Raw genomic sequence first — 17578 nt, forward strand, 5'->3', positions numbered from 1 at the left:
TTCATTTACTCCTCACCACAATCCTAAGAGGTAGGTATAGTATTACCTGTTTATAAATAAGGAAAAAAAGTAAGGTCCAGGGAGGTTAAGTAATGTGCCCCTGAAGAAGCTGGTAGGTGATGGACAGCACCTGTAACATTCCAGTGAAATCACCTGTTTACTTGTCAATCTTCCTAACATATAACTTTCTTTGGGGGTCTTTTTCATAATTATATGACCAAGACCTATCTCAATGCTCAAGACGAAGGATATCTAGTTAGATATTTGTTGAATGAGTCAAAATCTTTATGACTCCAAAGCCCATATTCTTTATACTGCAGTAGGCTACCTCTTAACGTTAAAAAAAAAAAGCCTATCTTTAGATTCCTTCATCAGTAATTTTGAAAACAGGAGATAACTTTTATATCCTCTCAATTGAGGGCATCTATACGAAACAAATAGTGTATATATTTTTAAGTACAGTGTCTTAAGGTAGGAACCTTACATTTTGTGATCTCAACTGACTCATGTATCCTGTTTTCATAGTTCCTCCGATTTTATGATTATTGTTATATTTTCATTATTTTACAGTTTTAAGCCTATCCTGTTTTACATTTCTTTCTCAGATGGCCAAGTGTGATGGTTGTAAACGACAGGGTAAGCTAAGTGAGTCCATAAAATGGCGAGGAAACATCAAACATTTCTGTAACCTATTTTGTGTCATGGAGTTTTGTCATCGTCAGCAAATTATGAATGACCCTCTGTCACAAAATAAAGGTAAAGTTAAACTTGGCTAAGGGGGTCTTTATGTCAGTCCTAAGTTACTATCAGCACACACAGTTGTAAATAATATAATAAAACAAATTTCACTGGAGTCAAATAGCCTGAATTTCCTTAAATTTTCCTGTAAGAATTCTTAAAGATTGCTCTTGAGGGAAAATTAATCCTGATGCCTTTTGCTATCAAAATCAAACACACCAAGGAATCAGTAAACATATAAGCACTGATTTTGTAGGAAAATTAGATTTGATTGCTTTTGATTGAATTATCTGTACATAAATAACTTACACTAAGGGATATATGCTATTCAGTTAATAAACCAGAAATAAAAACAGAACATGAGGGCAAACAAAGGAAGAGGATATAAGTATGTTAATATGGTTGTTGTGACTGGTGTCAGATTTGATCCAGAGCTTGCTTGTAGCCAAGGAAAAAAGAACAACACATTAATTATATCAGAAAAAATAAAGTAGACCAGTTCTTCACAGGTAGCGAAGTTTTTCCTGGCTAAGAATAAAATAATTTTGCAAGTAGGACAGCTAATGTGGTCAGAATATCCAGATGAATAGATATGTGGCATGTTCTGAAAGTAGCTCTCTGAAGTAGCACTTCTCTGAGTTAGACTAAAAACATCTGATGTTATGTTCTCTCCTCAAAGCCTGGCATGCTGCTGAATTGACAGAATTCATGTGCTTTGACATTAAAGTCTGGCCTTTGTCTGCCTTTGCAATCTTATTAATCATCACCTTAATCACATATGCCTTGCACTAATCTTTTGTGTTATCATTCATTCCGTAAGACCAGTTAGGGTGGTGGTAGAATTTTCATTGTATAATGTGGGTTAACAAAGTCACTGTTTTTATGTGGATGGACAGCTACATCACCAACTTACTTATAAAAATTCGCATGTTAAATTTTTATTTGAATCAAGCTTAGGTGTAGGAATTTTAGTATTCACTAACGGAAAAGTCCGGTTAATCCTGAAGCTGATACCTGTATTTTCACCTATTAAGTATCAGTTGAAGTTTATAATTTTAGAGAATCAGGTACCCTTTAAGTCCTAATGAACACTAATCTGAACAGAATCACCCAACCCAACATTATACAGAGTTAGATATTTGCATTGTACCTTGAAACTTAGCTGTTAAACAGGGTTTTTTTAATGTGTGTGTGTGATCCTTTTGTTTATACTAGGTCTTACCTTTTTGTCTATTTTAATCAGTAAATATTTCTAAGGCACAAACTGCTTCAGTGGAGCTCCCTTCTGCAAGGACAAATACAATACCAGTTATAACCAATGTGGTGTCATTGGCAAAAATATCTCCTGCCCAGCTCACAGAGAATGTTGTTTTAAAAGGTATGACTTGATGTAAAGGCATTTGGGTAGACTGTAGAGGTGAGTGTTGTCTAGGGTAAATAGCTCTTATTGGTAATGTTTACATATATGTTTATATGAGGAAACATGCCCCTCTGTCTCTGAGGGAAGTGGGTAGCAAGCAGGGTGGCATGTATAGGGAAGGAAGTGGCATGTATAGTTTATTTTTTTAAGAACCCAATTGATTTTATTTATTTATCTCTTTTTTTTGATTTTTTTTTTTTTTTTTTTTTTTTTTTTGTGCGGTACGCGGGCCTCTCACTGTTGTGGCCTCTCCCGTTGTGGAGCGCAGGCTCAGCGGCCATGGCTCACGGGCTCAGCCACTCTGCGGCATATGGGATCTTCCCAGACCGGGGCACGAACCCACGTCCCCTGCATTGGCAGGCGGACTCTCAACCACTGTGCCACCAGGGAAGCCCTTTTTTTGAATTTTATTTTATTTATTTTTTTATACAGCAGGTTCTTATTAGTTATCCATTTTATACATATTAGTGTATATATGTCAGTCCCAATCTCCCAATTGATTTTAATATCACTGCCTTTACCTTCGGAGATTCTAATACAGTAGGATGGGATTGGGCCCAGGAATCCCTACCTTTACTAAGCACCCCAGGTAGTATTGATGCCAAATTTCCTTGTACCACTTTTTGAGAAATTCTGGACTAGGCTGTAGACCACCTTAGCAAGAGGAAAGTAACCTCTTGGTTTTAGTGTTTACTTCTGTATATTCTAGGGATAATGTATGTTTTAATTTATAACAGGTGCAGTTAATACTAAAGAGGCAGCAAAGATCATTGAAGATGTAAGTTTTATTAAATATTTTCCTGATTAATGCCCCTTGGGTTTAGTTTCATTTTGGATATAGCCTTCTAATATATGTCTGAGTTCATGTCTATTTGCTGCTTAGTCTTCTTAAAAAGTAGAGTAATATATTATACACTGATTTTTGTTTTTGAATCTTAAAGTTAGATCATTAATAAGAATGCATTCCTGATTTTATTGTTTGTGTTCTGGTTCCTGAGTTTCTTTAAATACTTGTTAATTCCGTCTGGTTGCTTATTTTTCTCTTTTACTACATTCAAGTATTTTTCTTTTAGACTAGAAGGTCTCTTGAAAAAGTTCAGTATATTGTTGTTTTATGCATCTTTGAATTATGTGAGGCTGAAAATAGTGCAAAATAAAAATATATTTAAATTCCCACTTTATTGTGAAACTTCCCAAGATTTAAAAAAAAATTTAAAGAAATATATAATTTCAAATCTGGCAGGCTGAAAGAATTGCAGACTATCTCATTGTTGTCCTATGTCAGCATCCCTTTAGCAGGAAAACAAAATTCCTATCATCCTTTATCAGTATCACACGAACCTAATGTGTCAGATCTTGAGTTAATGTTTTCAGTGACTGTTGTGTTGCTCTCTTAACATTTGCTCTTGATACAATTCAAATCTTTTTTTAAATATTGATATCATATAACAGCGTCATTCATGTTCATTAAGTGGTGTTGCTATACTAAAAAATGTGCCCCAAATTCTAAATTTGGAGCAGAAGTTAGATGTGATAAAACTTTGTGAAGAAGGCCAGACCATTGCTATGATATCTCATGCTGTTAATTTAGGAGAGTGCACCCTGCAGAGTATTAGAGATAATGCTCAAAAAACCCCAAAGCAGTATTAAAGCAGGTACATTCTTTAGTTCACAAAATTATCTTGTAACCAGGCAAGGATAATGGAATAAATGGAAGAAATCCTGGCAACACAGCTGCAAAATCAGTGCTGCCATAATGCGTCCCTAAGGCCAAGCTATCATCTGTGCTACGGCATGAAGTATTTTTGATGATTTGAAAGGAGGCGACACTGAGACAAAAAGGTTTACTGCAAGTCATGGCTGGCTTTCCAATTTTAAAGCCCACCAAGGTTTTAAGAATACAAAAATGAGCAGGCCAGCTATATCTGCTAACACTGAAGCTATCAAAACATTTCAGCTTTACCAGAATTTAAAGAGGCTTTAACTTGGAAGACACCATAACATCTGCTAATAAAGAAGCTATAAGGGACTTCCCTGGTGGTGCAGTGGTTAAGAATCCGCCTGCCAGTGCGGGGGACATTTGTTCAATCCCTGGTCTGGGAAGATCCCACATGCCGTGGAGCAACTAAGCCTGTGAGCCACAACTGCTGAGCCTGCACTCTAGAGCCCATGAGCCACAACTACTGAAGCCCTCTCGCCTATAGCCGGTGCTCCGCAACAAGAGTAGCCACTGCAATGAGAAGCCTGCGCACCGCAACAAAGTAGCCCCTGCTCGCCACAACTAGAGAAAGCCCGCGCGCAGCAACGAGGACCCAACATGGCCAAAACTAAATGAATTAATTAAAAAAAAAAAAGCTATGAAAATGGTAAAGAAGGTAAATTTGTGCAAGGTTGTTGAAAGGAATGTTGAAATTTTGCTTGGGTTGTTGCCCAGGGATTAATAAAGGAAGACTTGCTAGAATTAGAAAAACAAAGGAAGAGGGCCCCAGCAATTAGCCTGGGCCTTTAACACATCAACTAGCAGTGAAGTGACTGGCATAGACTTTTGACCATATTTCAGCAACCAGTTGCTATATTTGAAGATGATCCAAATGTGGATTGCGGTTCCACAGTGGCAAGGCGAAAGACGGACAGTGTGTCTGCATATCAAGAAATCCTCAGTGAAAAAAGAAAAAATGAGAAAAAAAAAACAAACCACGTTAGATTCATTAGATTCATTCTTTAGCAAAAGTCTTCCAGGGAATCAGACCAGCTTTCGCCGTAATGTGGAGAGATAGTTTATCCTACTTAGTTCGATATCTCTTAACTCTCCCATTATTAGTGTTGTTGGAAGATGGTGATAACTCTACTTAATTATTTTCAGGCAGTATACTACATTAGTTAATGAACTATCAGTAAGTTAATTTTGTGTCTATATGTATGCTATGTATTGTACATTAAATTATATCTTAAAATTACATTATTAATAGATCACCATGTTGTAGAATTAATAATTTTGTTATTAACTGCCTAACTGTATAATGAATCGTTGTTAATGTACCTTATATTAATAAGTATTATTAATATGTATTATAAAAATATTCTATATTGGTTATAGGCTTATGACTCTGATAATGCATCCCTCCTCTACTTTATATGTGTGGGACAATTAGTCTTGAATTATGTTGGTTTTGAATTGTTCAGGATTTTCAGGAACACATCCCTCATATTAAATGTGACTGCCCTACATATGTTTTCCCTATATGGAGTATTTCTGTAATTCACCAATCATTTAAACTATGTTACAGAATAGTTCTGATTAATATTTTCAGTTTAGTCTATAAAAAGTATAATAATAAATAATGTAGTATTTTTATGATTAAAAAAACCTGACAGTTTTAGAATTTTTTCTTTGTTTCTCTGGGACTTTGGTCTGAATGTCTTCAGGTTATTTAAGTGGTCTTAAATTTGGGGGAAAGGTGAGATACAGGGAAGTGCAAAGAAGAGAATATACTGCAAATGTCAGCAAACTTTTTCTATAAAGGTCTAGAGAGTAAATATTTAGACTTTGCAGGGCATACAGTCTCTGTTACAACTCCTCACCTCTGCCATTGTAGTGCAGAAGTAGCCATAGCAATACATGAGTGAGTAAAACACTGGAACAGTAAAACTTTATTTACAAACCCAGGTGGTGGGCCCATGAACCGTATTTTGCCAACTCCCTGTTCTACTGTATTCCCTCCATCCAGAATTAACCATTGATAGATTTGGCTTATTAGCTCACAGTTTTTTTGTTTTTTCTTCTACCCTCCCTTTTTTCTCCTTTTTAAAAAATGAATCACTACCTTCAGTCCTTTTTCACAACCCTAGATGCAACTACTGTTCTGAGTTTGGTGTGTGTCCTTTCAGACCATTTTTAATCTTTCACATTCATATATACACATCCATGGAAAATAATGTTATTTTTTAAAATATCCATGTGATATTTAATAGATTTGTTACATTCCCATTGCTGCTGTATAATATTGTATATAGGGACCATATTTTATTTATCTGTTGCCTATTGATAAACATTAGATTGCTTCACTATCAAAAATATCTGCTACAGTGGACATTCTGTGTCTCCTTGTGCACGTGTGCAGGTGTTTGTCTAGTGTAGACATGGAATTATGGAATTTTGGCGACAAAGTGCATTTGCATTTTTAGTTTTCAAATTGCCCTATAGAGTGGCTGTTCCAGTTTTCATTCCCACCAGCAGTTTATTTTTGTACTTATTTCCCACAGCCTTATTGTTATTTTATGTTGTCAGATTTAAACTTTCTTTTGCCAGTCTGTTTAGTAATATCTTGTTTTATTTTACATGTCACTGATTACTAGTGTGTTTGCTTATATTTCTGTTTTTGAACATTTGAATTTTCTTTGAATTTCCTGTTTTTAATTTTTCCCCATATTTGTGTTTGTCTTTTTCTTATGGATTTCTTTTTTTTAATATGTTTATTTTTATTTATTTAGTTTTTGCTGCATTGGGTTTTCATTGCTGCACGCAGGGCTCAGTAGTTCTGGCTTGTGGGCTCAGTAGTTGTGGTGCATGGGCTTAGTTGCTCTGCGGCATGTGGGATCTTCCTGGACCAGGGCTTGAACCCATGTCCCGTGCATTGGCAGGCAGATTCTTAACCACTGCACCAGGGAAGTCCTGGGTTTCTTTATATATTCTGGATTTGCCTTCCTTTCTACTTACAATTTTTACCAACACAAAAACATGCAGTAATCTTTCCTACCTGAAAAAAATCCTTCTTTAACACCATGACCTTTCAGCTACTGTCCCATTTCTCTGCTCTCCATTTTGGAAAAACTCCTCTAAGTGTGGCCTCTACTTGCTGCCACCATTTCCTTATCTGTTATCTTCCCTTAGCTCACTCTAGTCAGGCTTTTGTCTGCACCACTCCACTGAAACTATTCTTGTCAAGATCTCCATCAGTGTTTATTTTGCCAAATCCAGTGGTCAATTTTCAGTTCTTACTCTACTCATCCTTTCAGTAACATTTGATACAGTTGATCTCTCCTTCATTCCTTGAAATACCTTCTTCAACTTCTAGGTCAATCATTTGTTCCTTTTGTCAATCTACATTTCTTTGTAGGGGACTCATTATAGTCCTGTGGTTTTAAACCACCTAGATGGTGGCTGATTACCAGATTTATTTCTCTTGCCTTGACCTCTGAGCTCTAGATTCACGTATCCATCCAACTGCTTGCTTGACATTTACTCTTAGATTGTGAATAGCCATCTCAAATAAAGCAGAGCTGTTTTATTTCCCCCACACTTCCTCTCCAGTGTTCCTTCTTATCACTCCTGTTGCTGTCTTCTTAGTCTGAGCCACCATCACCTTTCTTCTGCATTGCAGTGACCTCCTACTTGTCTTCCTCCTTCCATTTTTGCCCTTTGCAGTTTTTTTCTCCACACTATTGCCAGAATGATCATCTTAAAACGCAAATCAGATTGTCATTCCAGTGCTTTAAAAACCTTCAGTGAAATTCTGAAAAAAGAAGAATAGAGAAGGGGAAGATCTAGTTCCCAAAACTATAGGATAACTACAAATTTAAAAAAATGTTTTTAAAATTTTTATTGGCGTATAGTTGATTTATAAGGTTGTGTTAGTTTCAGGTGTACAGCAAAGTGAATCAGTTATACAACAGACTTTATAAGGCTACGTAGTTGAAACAACAAGAAGCCATGGATAGACAGCTCAATAGAAAAGAAGTCTAGAAATAGACCTAAAAATATATATATATATATATATGCGAATTTAGAAACAATCTAGGTGGCAGTTCAGATCAGTAGGAGAGATCTAGATTATTCAGTAAATAGTGTTGTGACAACTGAGTAGACATATGGAAGAAAATACAGTTGGATTTCTACCTCTTAAACCAAAATGATGTCTAGATGGAGAAAAGTTTTAAGTTTTAAAAAATAATGAAAGTACTAGGAAAAAGTATAGGAAAGAATTTTAGTGCAGAAGTGGGGAAAGTCTGTCTAAATATGTCACAGAACCCAAAAGCCATAAAAGATTTGTAAGGAAAATTCAACTACATTTCAAAGGCAAAGACACAGAAAAAAACAAGTTGCAATTTATGCCATAAAAGGCTATTTTTTTCCATATGTAGAGAGTGTCTGTGAGTCAGTAAGAAGACCCAACACCCATTAGGAACATGGGCAAAAGTATGATCCATCAGTTTACAGACCAGGAAATAATAGTTCTTAAACACATGCAAACATAATTCAACTTCAAGATTAGAGAAATGCCATTTAGAACTACAGTTTTATCAGATGGCAAAGATAAAAATGATGAATTACACTGTTAAGGCATTTTTACATATTGCCAGTGGCAGTTGGTAAAACTGCTACAGAGGGCAATTTAGTAAAACCTATTAAAATTTAAAACATAAATACCGTTTTACCCAGGAACTCCAATTTTAAGAATTTATCTTTCAGGTATATTTTGCACATTCATCGTCCTTACTGCCAGTCAACCAAGAACTCCCAGACTGGTCAGAATTATTCCACCAAGGTGGAGGCCTCCGTCAATCGCCTGGTCAGCCTGCCTCTGCTGGCCTCCTACACGTACCACTCTCTGAGCATCCATTTCCACCGTGGTCATGTGGCTCTGGAGAGTGTGGGCCACTTCTTCCGAGTCTCCTGAAGATGCAAAACCAGCGCAGTGGCTGTATCCTCTTCCAGGGTGTGCAGAAACTGTCCCAAGATGAGTGGGGTAAAACCCTGGATGCCATGGAAGCCACCATGGTTGTGGAGAAGAGCCTGAACCAGGCCCTTTTGGATCTTCATACCCTGGTTCTGCCTGTGCAGACCCCCATCTCTGTGACGTCCTGGAGAATCACTTCATAGATGAGGAGATGAAACTCATAAAGAAGATGGGCCACCACCTGACACACTGGCTGGTGTTAGGCTGGGCTGGGCGAGTATATCTTTGAGGGGGCCACCCTCAACTCAAGAAGGGCTAGGAGCCTCCAGCCCAGCTGCCTTTGAGGGGCCCCTCTGTTATCCTCCGGTGTCAGGGCTTCTGTCTGAGCCTCTTCCTGCAGCCACTAGGCAGCTTTTTAACCACGCTGGAGCCCTCTCCCAAGCCATGGACCCAATGGAAACAAGAAAGCTTTTGCAGGAAAAGAGAAAGACCTTGGTCTACAGATATACTGGCACATGAAGAATCAATTTGTATGTAAGGATATTTATTGTAGCATTGTTTATAATAGCAAAAGATTTGTAACATTTAAATGTTTAGCAGCAGGGACTCTTCAAATTACATATAGTACATTCAGTGTATAAAGCTGTTACTAGGCAGCTTTGTATAAAGTTTTATGAAAATACCTCCAAGATAGTTCGCTAAGTGGCAAAGCAAGGTGCTGAGCCTTGCTAATAATATGCTACCATGTGTAGTCAGAAGCAACTTATTTAATTACATAGCCCATCTCTAGAAGGATGTATACGAAACTGGGAACACTGTGTTCAAGACTGAGTCTGGATAGATGGCAGACAGGTGTGGAAAACTTACTTTTCATGTATACACTTTTATACCTTTTGAATTGTTACGTCATTCAAAATTACTGCTTCTATCACCTATTTAAAAAGTAAATTTAAATAACAGTAGTACTCCCTTATCCGTGGGGGATACGTTCCAAGACCCCCAGTGGATGCCTGAAACCATGGGCAGTACCGAACCCTATATATACACTATGTTTTTCCTATACATACATATCTATGATAAAGTTTAATTTATAAAGTAGGCACAGTAAGAGATTAACAATAACAAAATGGAACAATTATAACAGTATACTATAATAAAAGTTATATGAATGTGATCTCTGTTTCAAAATACCTTATTGTACTGTATTCACCTTTGTGGTGGTGATATGAGGTGATGAAGTGAGGTGAAAAACGTAGGTGTTGTGATGAAGTGTTAAGCTTTTCCCTTTGCGCTTGAAGGACACACTTTAGGGCTTTTCTTCGGCATATCTGAATTGCCAGCATCACTGCTCTTGCACTTTGGGGCCATTATGAAATAAAATAAGGGTTACTTGACTAGAAGCGCTGTGACACCACGGCAATCAAGCTGACAACCAGGATGGCTGCTAAATGACTAATGGGCAGGATACGCTGGACAAAGGGATGGTTAACTTCCTGGGCAGGACAGAATGGGACAGCAAGAGATTCCATAGTGCTACTCAGAATGGTGTACAATTTAAAACTTATGAATTGTTGATTTCTGGAGTTTTCCATTTAATATTTTCAGACTGCAGTTGACCATGGGTAACTGAAACGAAGGAAAGCAAAACTGCAGATGAGGGAGGCTACTGTGTACCGTTCGGTGGTTTCCCATCATGCTTGAAGTACAATCCTAATTTTCTGTTGTTTTTTTTACTAAGACCTTCCAGGTCCTATACAAGTTGGCTTCTGCCGACCTTTCCAAATGTATCATTTTAGCCCTGGCTTAACTTTATTTCAGCCTTGTTCTTGTTGATGTTCCTTAAGCATGTCACGCTCTTTCCCACTTCAGGTCTTTTGCATCTCAGTCCCTCTGCCTGGAATCCTCTGACCTCAGGCATTGCATGACATGCTTTTTTGAATATTCATAAGGTCTTTGCTCAAATGTTTACTCCAGAATTACCTCTGCTCCACGCTGTCACTCTCCATTCTCTTATCCTGCTTTATTTCTTTCATAGCAGTTATTACTACCTGGAATTATACATTATGTATTTGTTTTACTTGTTTATATTCTGTGTCTCCCTCTAGAAGGTAAGGCCCATAAGAGCAGGACTTTGTCTTGTCTTCTGCTGTATGCCCAGGTCTAAGGACAGTGCCTGGCTTGTCGTAAACGTTCAGTAAATGTTTACTGAATGAAAGAACATGTTTTAAATACATTCTCCCACTCTGTTGTTTATCCTTCACCCTTTAAGACCTTTGTTTGCAAAAGCTTAAAACTTCAAGGTGGTCAGTTGTATCAACCTTTTCTACTATATTTTTAACTCTTTTGTGTTTTATTTAAGAATACTTCCTCTGAGTTCTGGTTATTTGAAAATTCTCCATTGATTTTAAAGTTTTATTTTTTTCACGTTGAGGTCTTTAATCGATGTGGAATATTTTTTTGCATATGGTCTGAAGTTGGATCTAAGTTTTCTGAATAGCCAATTGTCCTAATCAGATTGTTTTCTTTGTTTTGATTGTACTTATTATTGGCAGAGTATTTTTTTAAATCAATAAATGGTACTGATACTGATTGAAGAATTAGGAATTAGTATATATTTTCCAAAGCAACTTTCTTGTACCACTCTTTTAGAGAATTATATTTCTCTTGATATATGTCACCTTTCAACTGATAGCAATAGTAGTCAGTGAGAAGGTACTAAAAAAAATCTCTCTGGTTTCTGGATTTTTTTAACTAGGGAAGTACACAGACAGATGCCATGAAACTTCTGTCTTCCCAGTCTTTGAAGCTTTTAAAGAACAAAGCATTATTGTGCAAACCCGTCACACAGACCAAGGCCACCTCTTGCAAACCACATACACAACACAAGGAATGTCAGACAGGTATGTGTTGTTGTGCTTTCCACATGTAGTAAGTTTGTTTTCTGTTTTGTGTGCTTGTTTTTGATTTTTTAAGAAAGGAAAAGAAAGTCATTGACAATTTCTTAAATGTGAAAACAATTCTTGGATCACATACTTTGAACATCTAATTGATTCCTTTTGTATTTATTGTCATTAACACTAATAACTACTGAATTGAATCCATATGCACGCAAAGCATTATGTGTAGAGTGGACAAGCATCTTCTGTACATGTGCACTGCTTTTCAAATGTATAGACAGGCTATTATAATTACTAAGATATGAATTTAGTTAAAAGTATTAGTGATTTAACCTTGGTTCTTTTTTTAAATACTGAATTGACTTACTAAGAGTATAATTATATGTCTGAGGTATTGGTGATTAGGAAAATTATTTGAATTCATACTTGAAAATATTGTACACTCTTGCCCCAATCCATGTTAACTGCTTTTAATCCCACTACCCTTATGTTTTCAGTTACTTTTATAGGCTACTCTGCCCAAAACATTTTTTGATTTTTGTTTTTAATGCTACTTTTACTTCATAGAATATATTTAAAAGCTTAGTCGGGGGACTTCCCTGGTGGTCCAGTGGTTAAGACTCTGCGCTTCTAGTGCGAGGGGTGCGGGTTCGTTCCCTGGTTGGGGAACTGAGATCCCACATGTGCTGTGCGGCGCAGCCAAAAGATGAAAGTAAAAGCTTAGTCTGTCAACAGCTAACCATGAGTTTTTATGTAGGATGCCTTTCTTTTGGTAGGAGTCAAGGAGAATTCTCTTTTCCTTCCTCAGTAAATTTGATTGTTTTATATTCCTGTAAAAATGATACACTCTTTGTTTACATGAATTTATATTAAATACACATTCACATGGGGAAGGTAGTAAGGGATCTGTGGACAGCTGTATATGTGGGTATGTGTGTGCTTATACATTTTTGAATTTCTAGATTAAGTATTAGGATGTTTTCTGTATACTGTTGTAAACTACTTTTTCACTTGACATTGCACGAAAACATCATTCCACATCAACGTAAATTTAAATATACGTTGAGATTCTTAATGGATGCATAGATTCCAGTATATATAACGTATGGATGTATATAATGTATATCCATCCTCCTAAGGTTGACATTAGATTGCTTCTAGTTTTTTAATATTATAAACAGTATTGAGTTAAGCTGTATAAATGGATCTTTCTCCACTTGTCTAATTATGTCCTTAGGATAAATCCTAAGTAGTGGAATTACTGATTCAAAAGCTCTCATAGAATTTTAAGGCTTAGATTTTGATATGTATTGCAAAATTGCCCTCCTGAAAAGTTATATGAATTTATGCTCCAATCAGCAATGTTTGAGAGCATCCATTTCTCTACACCTTCACTGACACTGGGTATTAAAACTAATAATTAACCCCCTTCCCCTCAACTTTAATTTTGAAAAATTCAAAATTCAGAAAGATTGAAAATACAGCACAATGAACACCCTTAGATGAATATACATAATGAATATACCCTTCATCTAGATTCACCAAATGTTAACTTTTTGCCAAATTTTTTTCTCCTCTCAGTTTTTTTCCCCATCTTTTAAAAAGTAAAATAGTATATTCTTTTTTTTTGGTGTTAATTAATTTTTGGCTGCGTTGGGTCTTCGTTGCTGCACACAGGCTTTCTCTAGTTGCGGTGAGTGCGGGCTACTCTTCATTGTGGTGCGTGGGCTTCTCATTGCGGTGGCTTCTCTTGTTGTGGAGCACGGGCTCTAGGTGCGCGGGCTTAAGTAGTTGTGGCACGCAGGCTTAGTAGTTGTGGCTTGGGGGCTCTAGAGCGCAGGCTCAGTAGTTATGACGCATGGGCTTAGTTGCTCCGCAGCATGTGGGATCCTCCCGGACCAGGGCTTAAACCCATGTCCCCTGCATTGGCAGGCGGATTCTTAACCACTGAGCCACCAGGGAAGTCCCTAAAATAGTTTACTCTTAACTTGGTGTATTCTATGGACATCAGCCCTAATTCCACTAATCTACTGAATACATGGCACTGCTAGGACACATACCACTGCCTACAGTTTTACTACAGTCAGTGACCAAGCTTTGGGCAAAGAGAAATTCAGTTTTTTGTTTTTTTGTTTTTTAAAAATATTTATTTAGGCTGCACCGGGTCTTAGTCTTCGTTGCAGTATGCGGGATCTTTTAGTTGCGGCATGCGGGCTTCTTAGTTGCGGCATGTGGACTTTTAGTTGTTGCCTGCAGCCTTCTTAGTTGCCTCATGTGGACTCTTAGTTGCGGCATGCATGCGGGATCTAGTTCCCTGACCAGGGATCGAACTCTGGCCCCCTGCATTGGGAGTGTGGAGTCTTACCCACTGGAGCACTAGGGAAGTCCCAAGAAATTCAGTTTTTAATGGCATCATGGAAGTATTATGGTTTGTGTTTAAACCTTAATTAGTGTATGCTTTTGACAAATATGAATAGTAACAAAATATAAATTTTAAACATGGGGGAAAAACATAAAGAACATTGCTTATTTGTTCTTGAAAATAACAGTGATTCAAATATTTCATTCAGATTTATCTATGCCTAATGAGAAAAATGATGCGGAACTTGATTCTCCACCTGCAAAGAAAAAAAGAATAGGTTTTTTCCAGACTTATGATGTGGAATATTTAAAAGTTGGTTTTATTATCTGTCCGGGATCAAAAGAAAGCTCACCAAGACCACAGTGTGTCATCTGTGGAGAAATTTTATCCAGTGAAAACATGAAGCCAGCAAATCTTTCTCATCATTTGAAGACAAAGCATTCAGAATTAGAAAACAAACCAGTAGATTTTTTTGAACAAAAATCTCTTGAAATGGAATGTCAAAACAGTGCTTTAAAAAAGTGTTTACTAGTTGAAAAGTCACTTGTGAAAGCTTCTTATTTAATTGCTTTCCAAATTGCTGCCAGCAAAAAGCCATTTTCCATTGCTGAAGAAATAATTAAACCATATTTAGCAGAAATGTGTTCAGAAGTTTTGGGTTCCAGTGCTGGAGACAAAATGAAAACCATTCCTCTTTCTAATAGTACAATTGGACACAGGATTGATGAACTATCTGCAGACATTGAAGATCAGCTGATTCAGAAAGTCAGAGAATCAAAGTGGTTTGCCCTTCAGATAGATGAGTCATTAGAAATCTCAAATACAACCCTTCTTTTGTGCTATATTCGTTTCATTGATTATGGTTGTAGTGATATAAAAGAAGAATTATTATGTTGCATTGAAATGCCTTCTCAGATGACTGGTTTTGAAATATTTGAACTAATAAATAAATATATTGATAGTAAATCTCTGAACTGGAAGCATTGTGTTGGTCTCTGTACAGATGGGGCTGCAAGCATGACTGGTAGGTGTTCTGGTTTAAGGGCAAAAATTCAAGAAGTTGCCATGAATACAGTGGCATTTACACATTGTTTTATTCACCGTGAACATTTAGCAGCAGAAAAGTTGTCTCCGTGCTTACATGAAATTCTTATGCAGTCAGCACAAATTTTAAGTTTTATAAAGAGCAATGCGTTGAATTCACGAATGTTAACAATTTTGTGTGAAGAGATGGGGTCTGAGCACGTGAATTTACCACTTCATGCTGAAGTACGTTGGATATCAAGAGGGAGAATTTTAACAAGATTATTTGAATTACGACATGAAATTGAAATATTTTTAAATCAAAACCATTCAGATTTGGCCAAATATTTTTTTGATGAGGAATGGGTTGCAAAGCTGGCCTACTTATCAGATATTTTTTCACTTATAAATGAACTAAATTTAAGTCTCCAAGGATCTATGACTACTCTCTTCAATTTGTATAATAAAATCGATATACTTAAGAAAAAGTTAAAAATGTGGTTGAAGCGCATGGAAGAGAATGATTATGACATGTTCCCTTCATTTTCTGAATTCTCAAACTCATCAGGCTTAAATATGAGCAGTATTGCAAGCATTATTTTTGAGCACCTGGAAGGACTTTCTCAAATGCTCAATGACTGTTACCCACCAGAAGAAGACTTGTGTTCAGGAAATTTGTGGATAATTAATCCTTTTATGAATCACCAAAATAGTAATCTCACGGACTTCGAAGAAGAAAAACTAGCACGGTTATCGTCAGATTTAGGATTACAATCAGTATTTAAATCAATGTCTGTAACTCAGTTTTGGATAAATGCAAAGGCAAGTTACCCAGAACTCCATGAAAAGGCACTGAAATTTTTATTGCCTTTTTCAACTATTTATTTATGTGATGCTACATTTTCAGCTTTGACTGAGTCAAAACAAAGAAATCTGTTGGTTTCTGGCCCTGCCCTACGACTTGCAGTCACATCTTTAATTCCGAGGATAGAAAAATTAGTAAAGGAGAAAGAATAGTAATGTGCATATTGCTTATTATCAAAGTCTATACTTTTGTGTTAAATTTTGTATGAGATAAGTATCCTAAAATATAAATTCCTAATGTGGCTGTGTGTTCTCGGTGATTAAATAAGTGTTTTAATAATTTCTCTCTTTTCATTGAGGAATTTAATAATTATGCATTTATACATAATTATATATAATAGTCCAAGGTAGAGAACTTAGCTATTTTATTAACTGATCAGATAATTTGGATTAGTGACAAAGATGTAGGTAATGAAAGGCCCAGTTTATAATGTAATAGCTAGCACACCTGGATGTTGAAACTGCTTGGTCTTTAGAAGCACATAGGACATTTCAGTCTTCAGCCTGCCGGCTACCTACCCAGCAGGTTGTGGGTAGGTAGAAAACAAAGATCACAAGCAGCTCGGCTATCAGAAAGTGGAAGCAGCAGGAGAGTTTGAGACCCCTGTTAGGGGCCTCTCTGGCTCTCTAGACCAGGGCTTGGCAAACCTTTTTCATAAAAGGCTGGGTAATGAACATTTTAGGCTTCGCAGGCTGTAAGGTGGGAACTACTCAATTCTGCTGTTGCAGCACAAAAGCAGTAGACAATACGCAAAGTGTGGTTCAATAAACCACAGTTTATGAACTTATTTATGAACACTGAAACATGAATTTCATATAATTTTCATGTGTCATGAAAGCTGCCTTAAAAATTTTTATTAAAAAATGTAAACAAACATTGTTAGCTGAGGGAGGGGAAGGGAGTAAAACCAGAGCGCTTTCTGAATTTGTCAGTTTTCTCATCCAGGTCTAGATAGATTTCCAGGTAAAAGCAGATGGGCCAGGAGTGGCCTGTAGGGTTTTGTTCAGTGAAAGCCTCTCTACCCATGGCTGTAAGAACCTGAATTTTCAAACACCTTTCCCATTTTAACTTCAGCTGAGAGATATTAGAGGGAAAATACATTTCAGGCAATGATAGAAAAGAACAACTTATTTTAAAATTACTAGTTATTGATTTATTCTTAATAATTTCATAAATTTACTAATGTACAAATAATTCTGAGTTCTTACATGTGCCAGGCGTTCTGCTAGGCCTGCTCTAGGCTCGGAACTGATAACGGCATTATCCCCATTTACAGATGCAGACGCCACTGAGGCCCAAAGAGGTTAGGTGACAGCTCGGATCGCCAAGCTAGTGTGGCAAGGGCAGGAGCGACTCCCTCCTCCCCTACCTCCCTACCCCCCGCCGCGCAACGTCTTTTGACCGTAACAGAGCTCTTCTGCACGTCACGTCCATATACCGATGTTTGATTCTACTCTGTCCATACTAGCTGGGAGACTTTCCCTGAATTCGGAGGGGCCCGTTTAGTTAAGAGCAAGTGGGCCTCAGTATCCCCATCTGTGAGATGGGGCTGCCCTGCCCAAGCGCCGTCTCCTGCCTCAGCCTTTTGGTGCTGGC

The 17578-nt window shown here is 37.2% G+C and overlaps 1 protein-coding gene across 6 annotated transcripts in view; it reads left to right on the forward strand.

Annotated features, from left to right (window-relative positions):
- ZMYM6 (zinc finger MYM-type containing 6) overlaps window positions 1-16244 on the forward strand; it is a 42520-nt gene extending 26276 nt beyond the window's left edge. For 5 of the 6 annotated variants that reach the window (XM_030869930.2, XM_030869924.2, XM_030869931.3 and 2 more), the window contains 5 exons: window positions 606-756; window positions 1982-2116; window positions 2896-2936; window positions 11591-11735; window positions 14303-16244. In XM_030869930.2, coding sequence (XP_030725790.1) covers window positions 606-756; window positions 1982-2116; window positions 2896-2936; window positions 11591-11735; window positions 14303-16134 — 2304 coding nt within the window. In that variant the 3' untranslated portion in view covers window positions 16135-16244. Of the gene's footprint in view, window positions 1-605; window positions 757-1981; window positions 2117-2895; window positions 2937-8627; window positions 9370-11590; window positions 11736-14302 lie in introns of those variants that run through there. The other variant, XR_011377473.1, reaches the window with a different exon arrangement.
- The last annotated feature ends 1334 nt before the right edge of the window (window positions 16245-17578 follow it).

This window comes from Globicephala melas, chromosome 1, assembly GCF_963455315.2.
Source record: "Globicephala melas chromosome 1, mGloMel1.2, whole genome shotgun sequence".
Lineage (NCBI taxonomy): Eukaryota > Metazoa > Chordata > Mammalia > Artiodactyla > Delphinidae > Globicephala > Globicephala melas.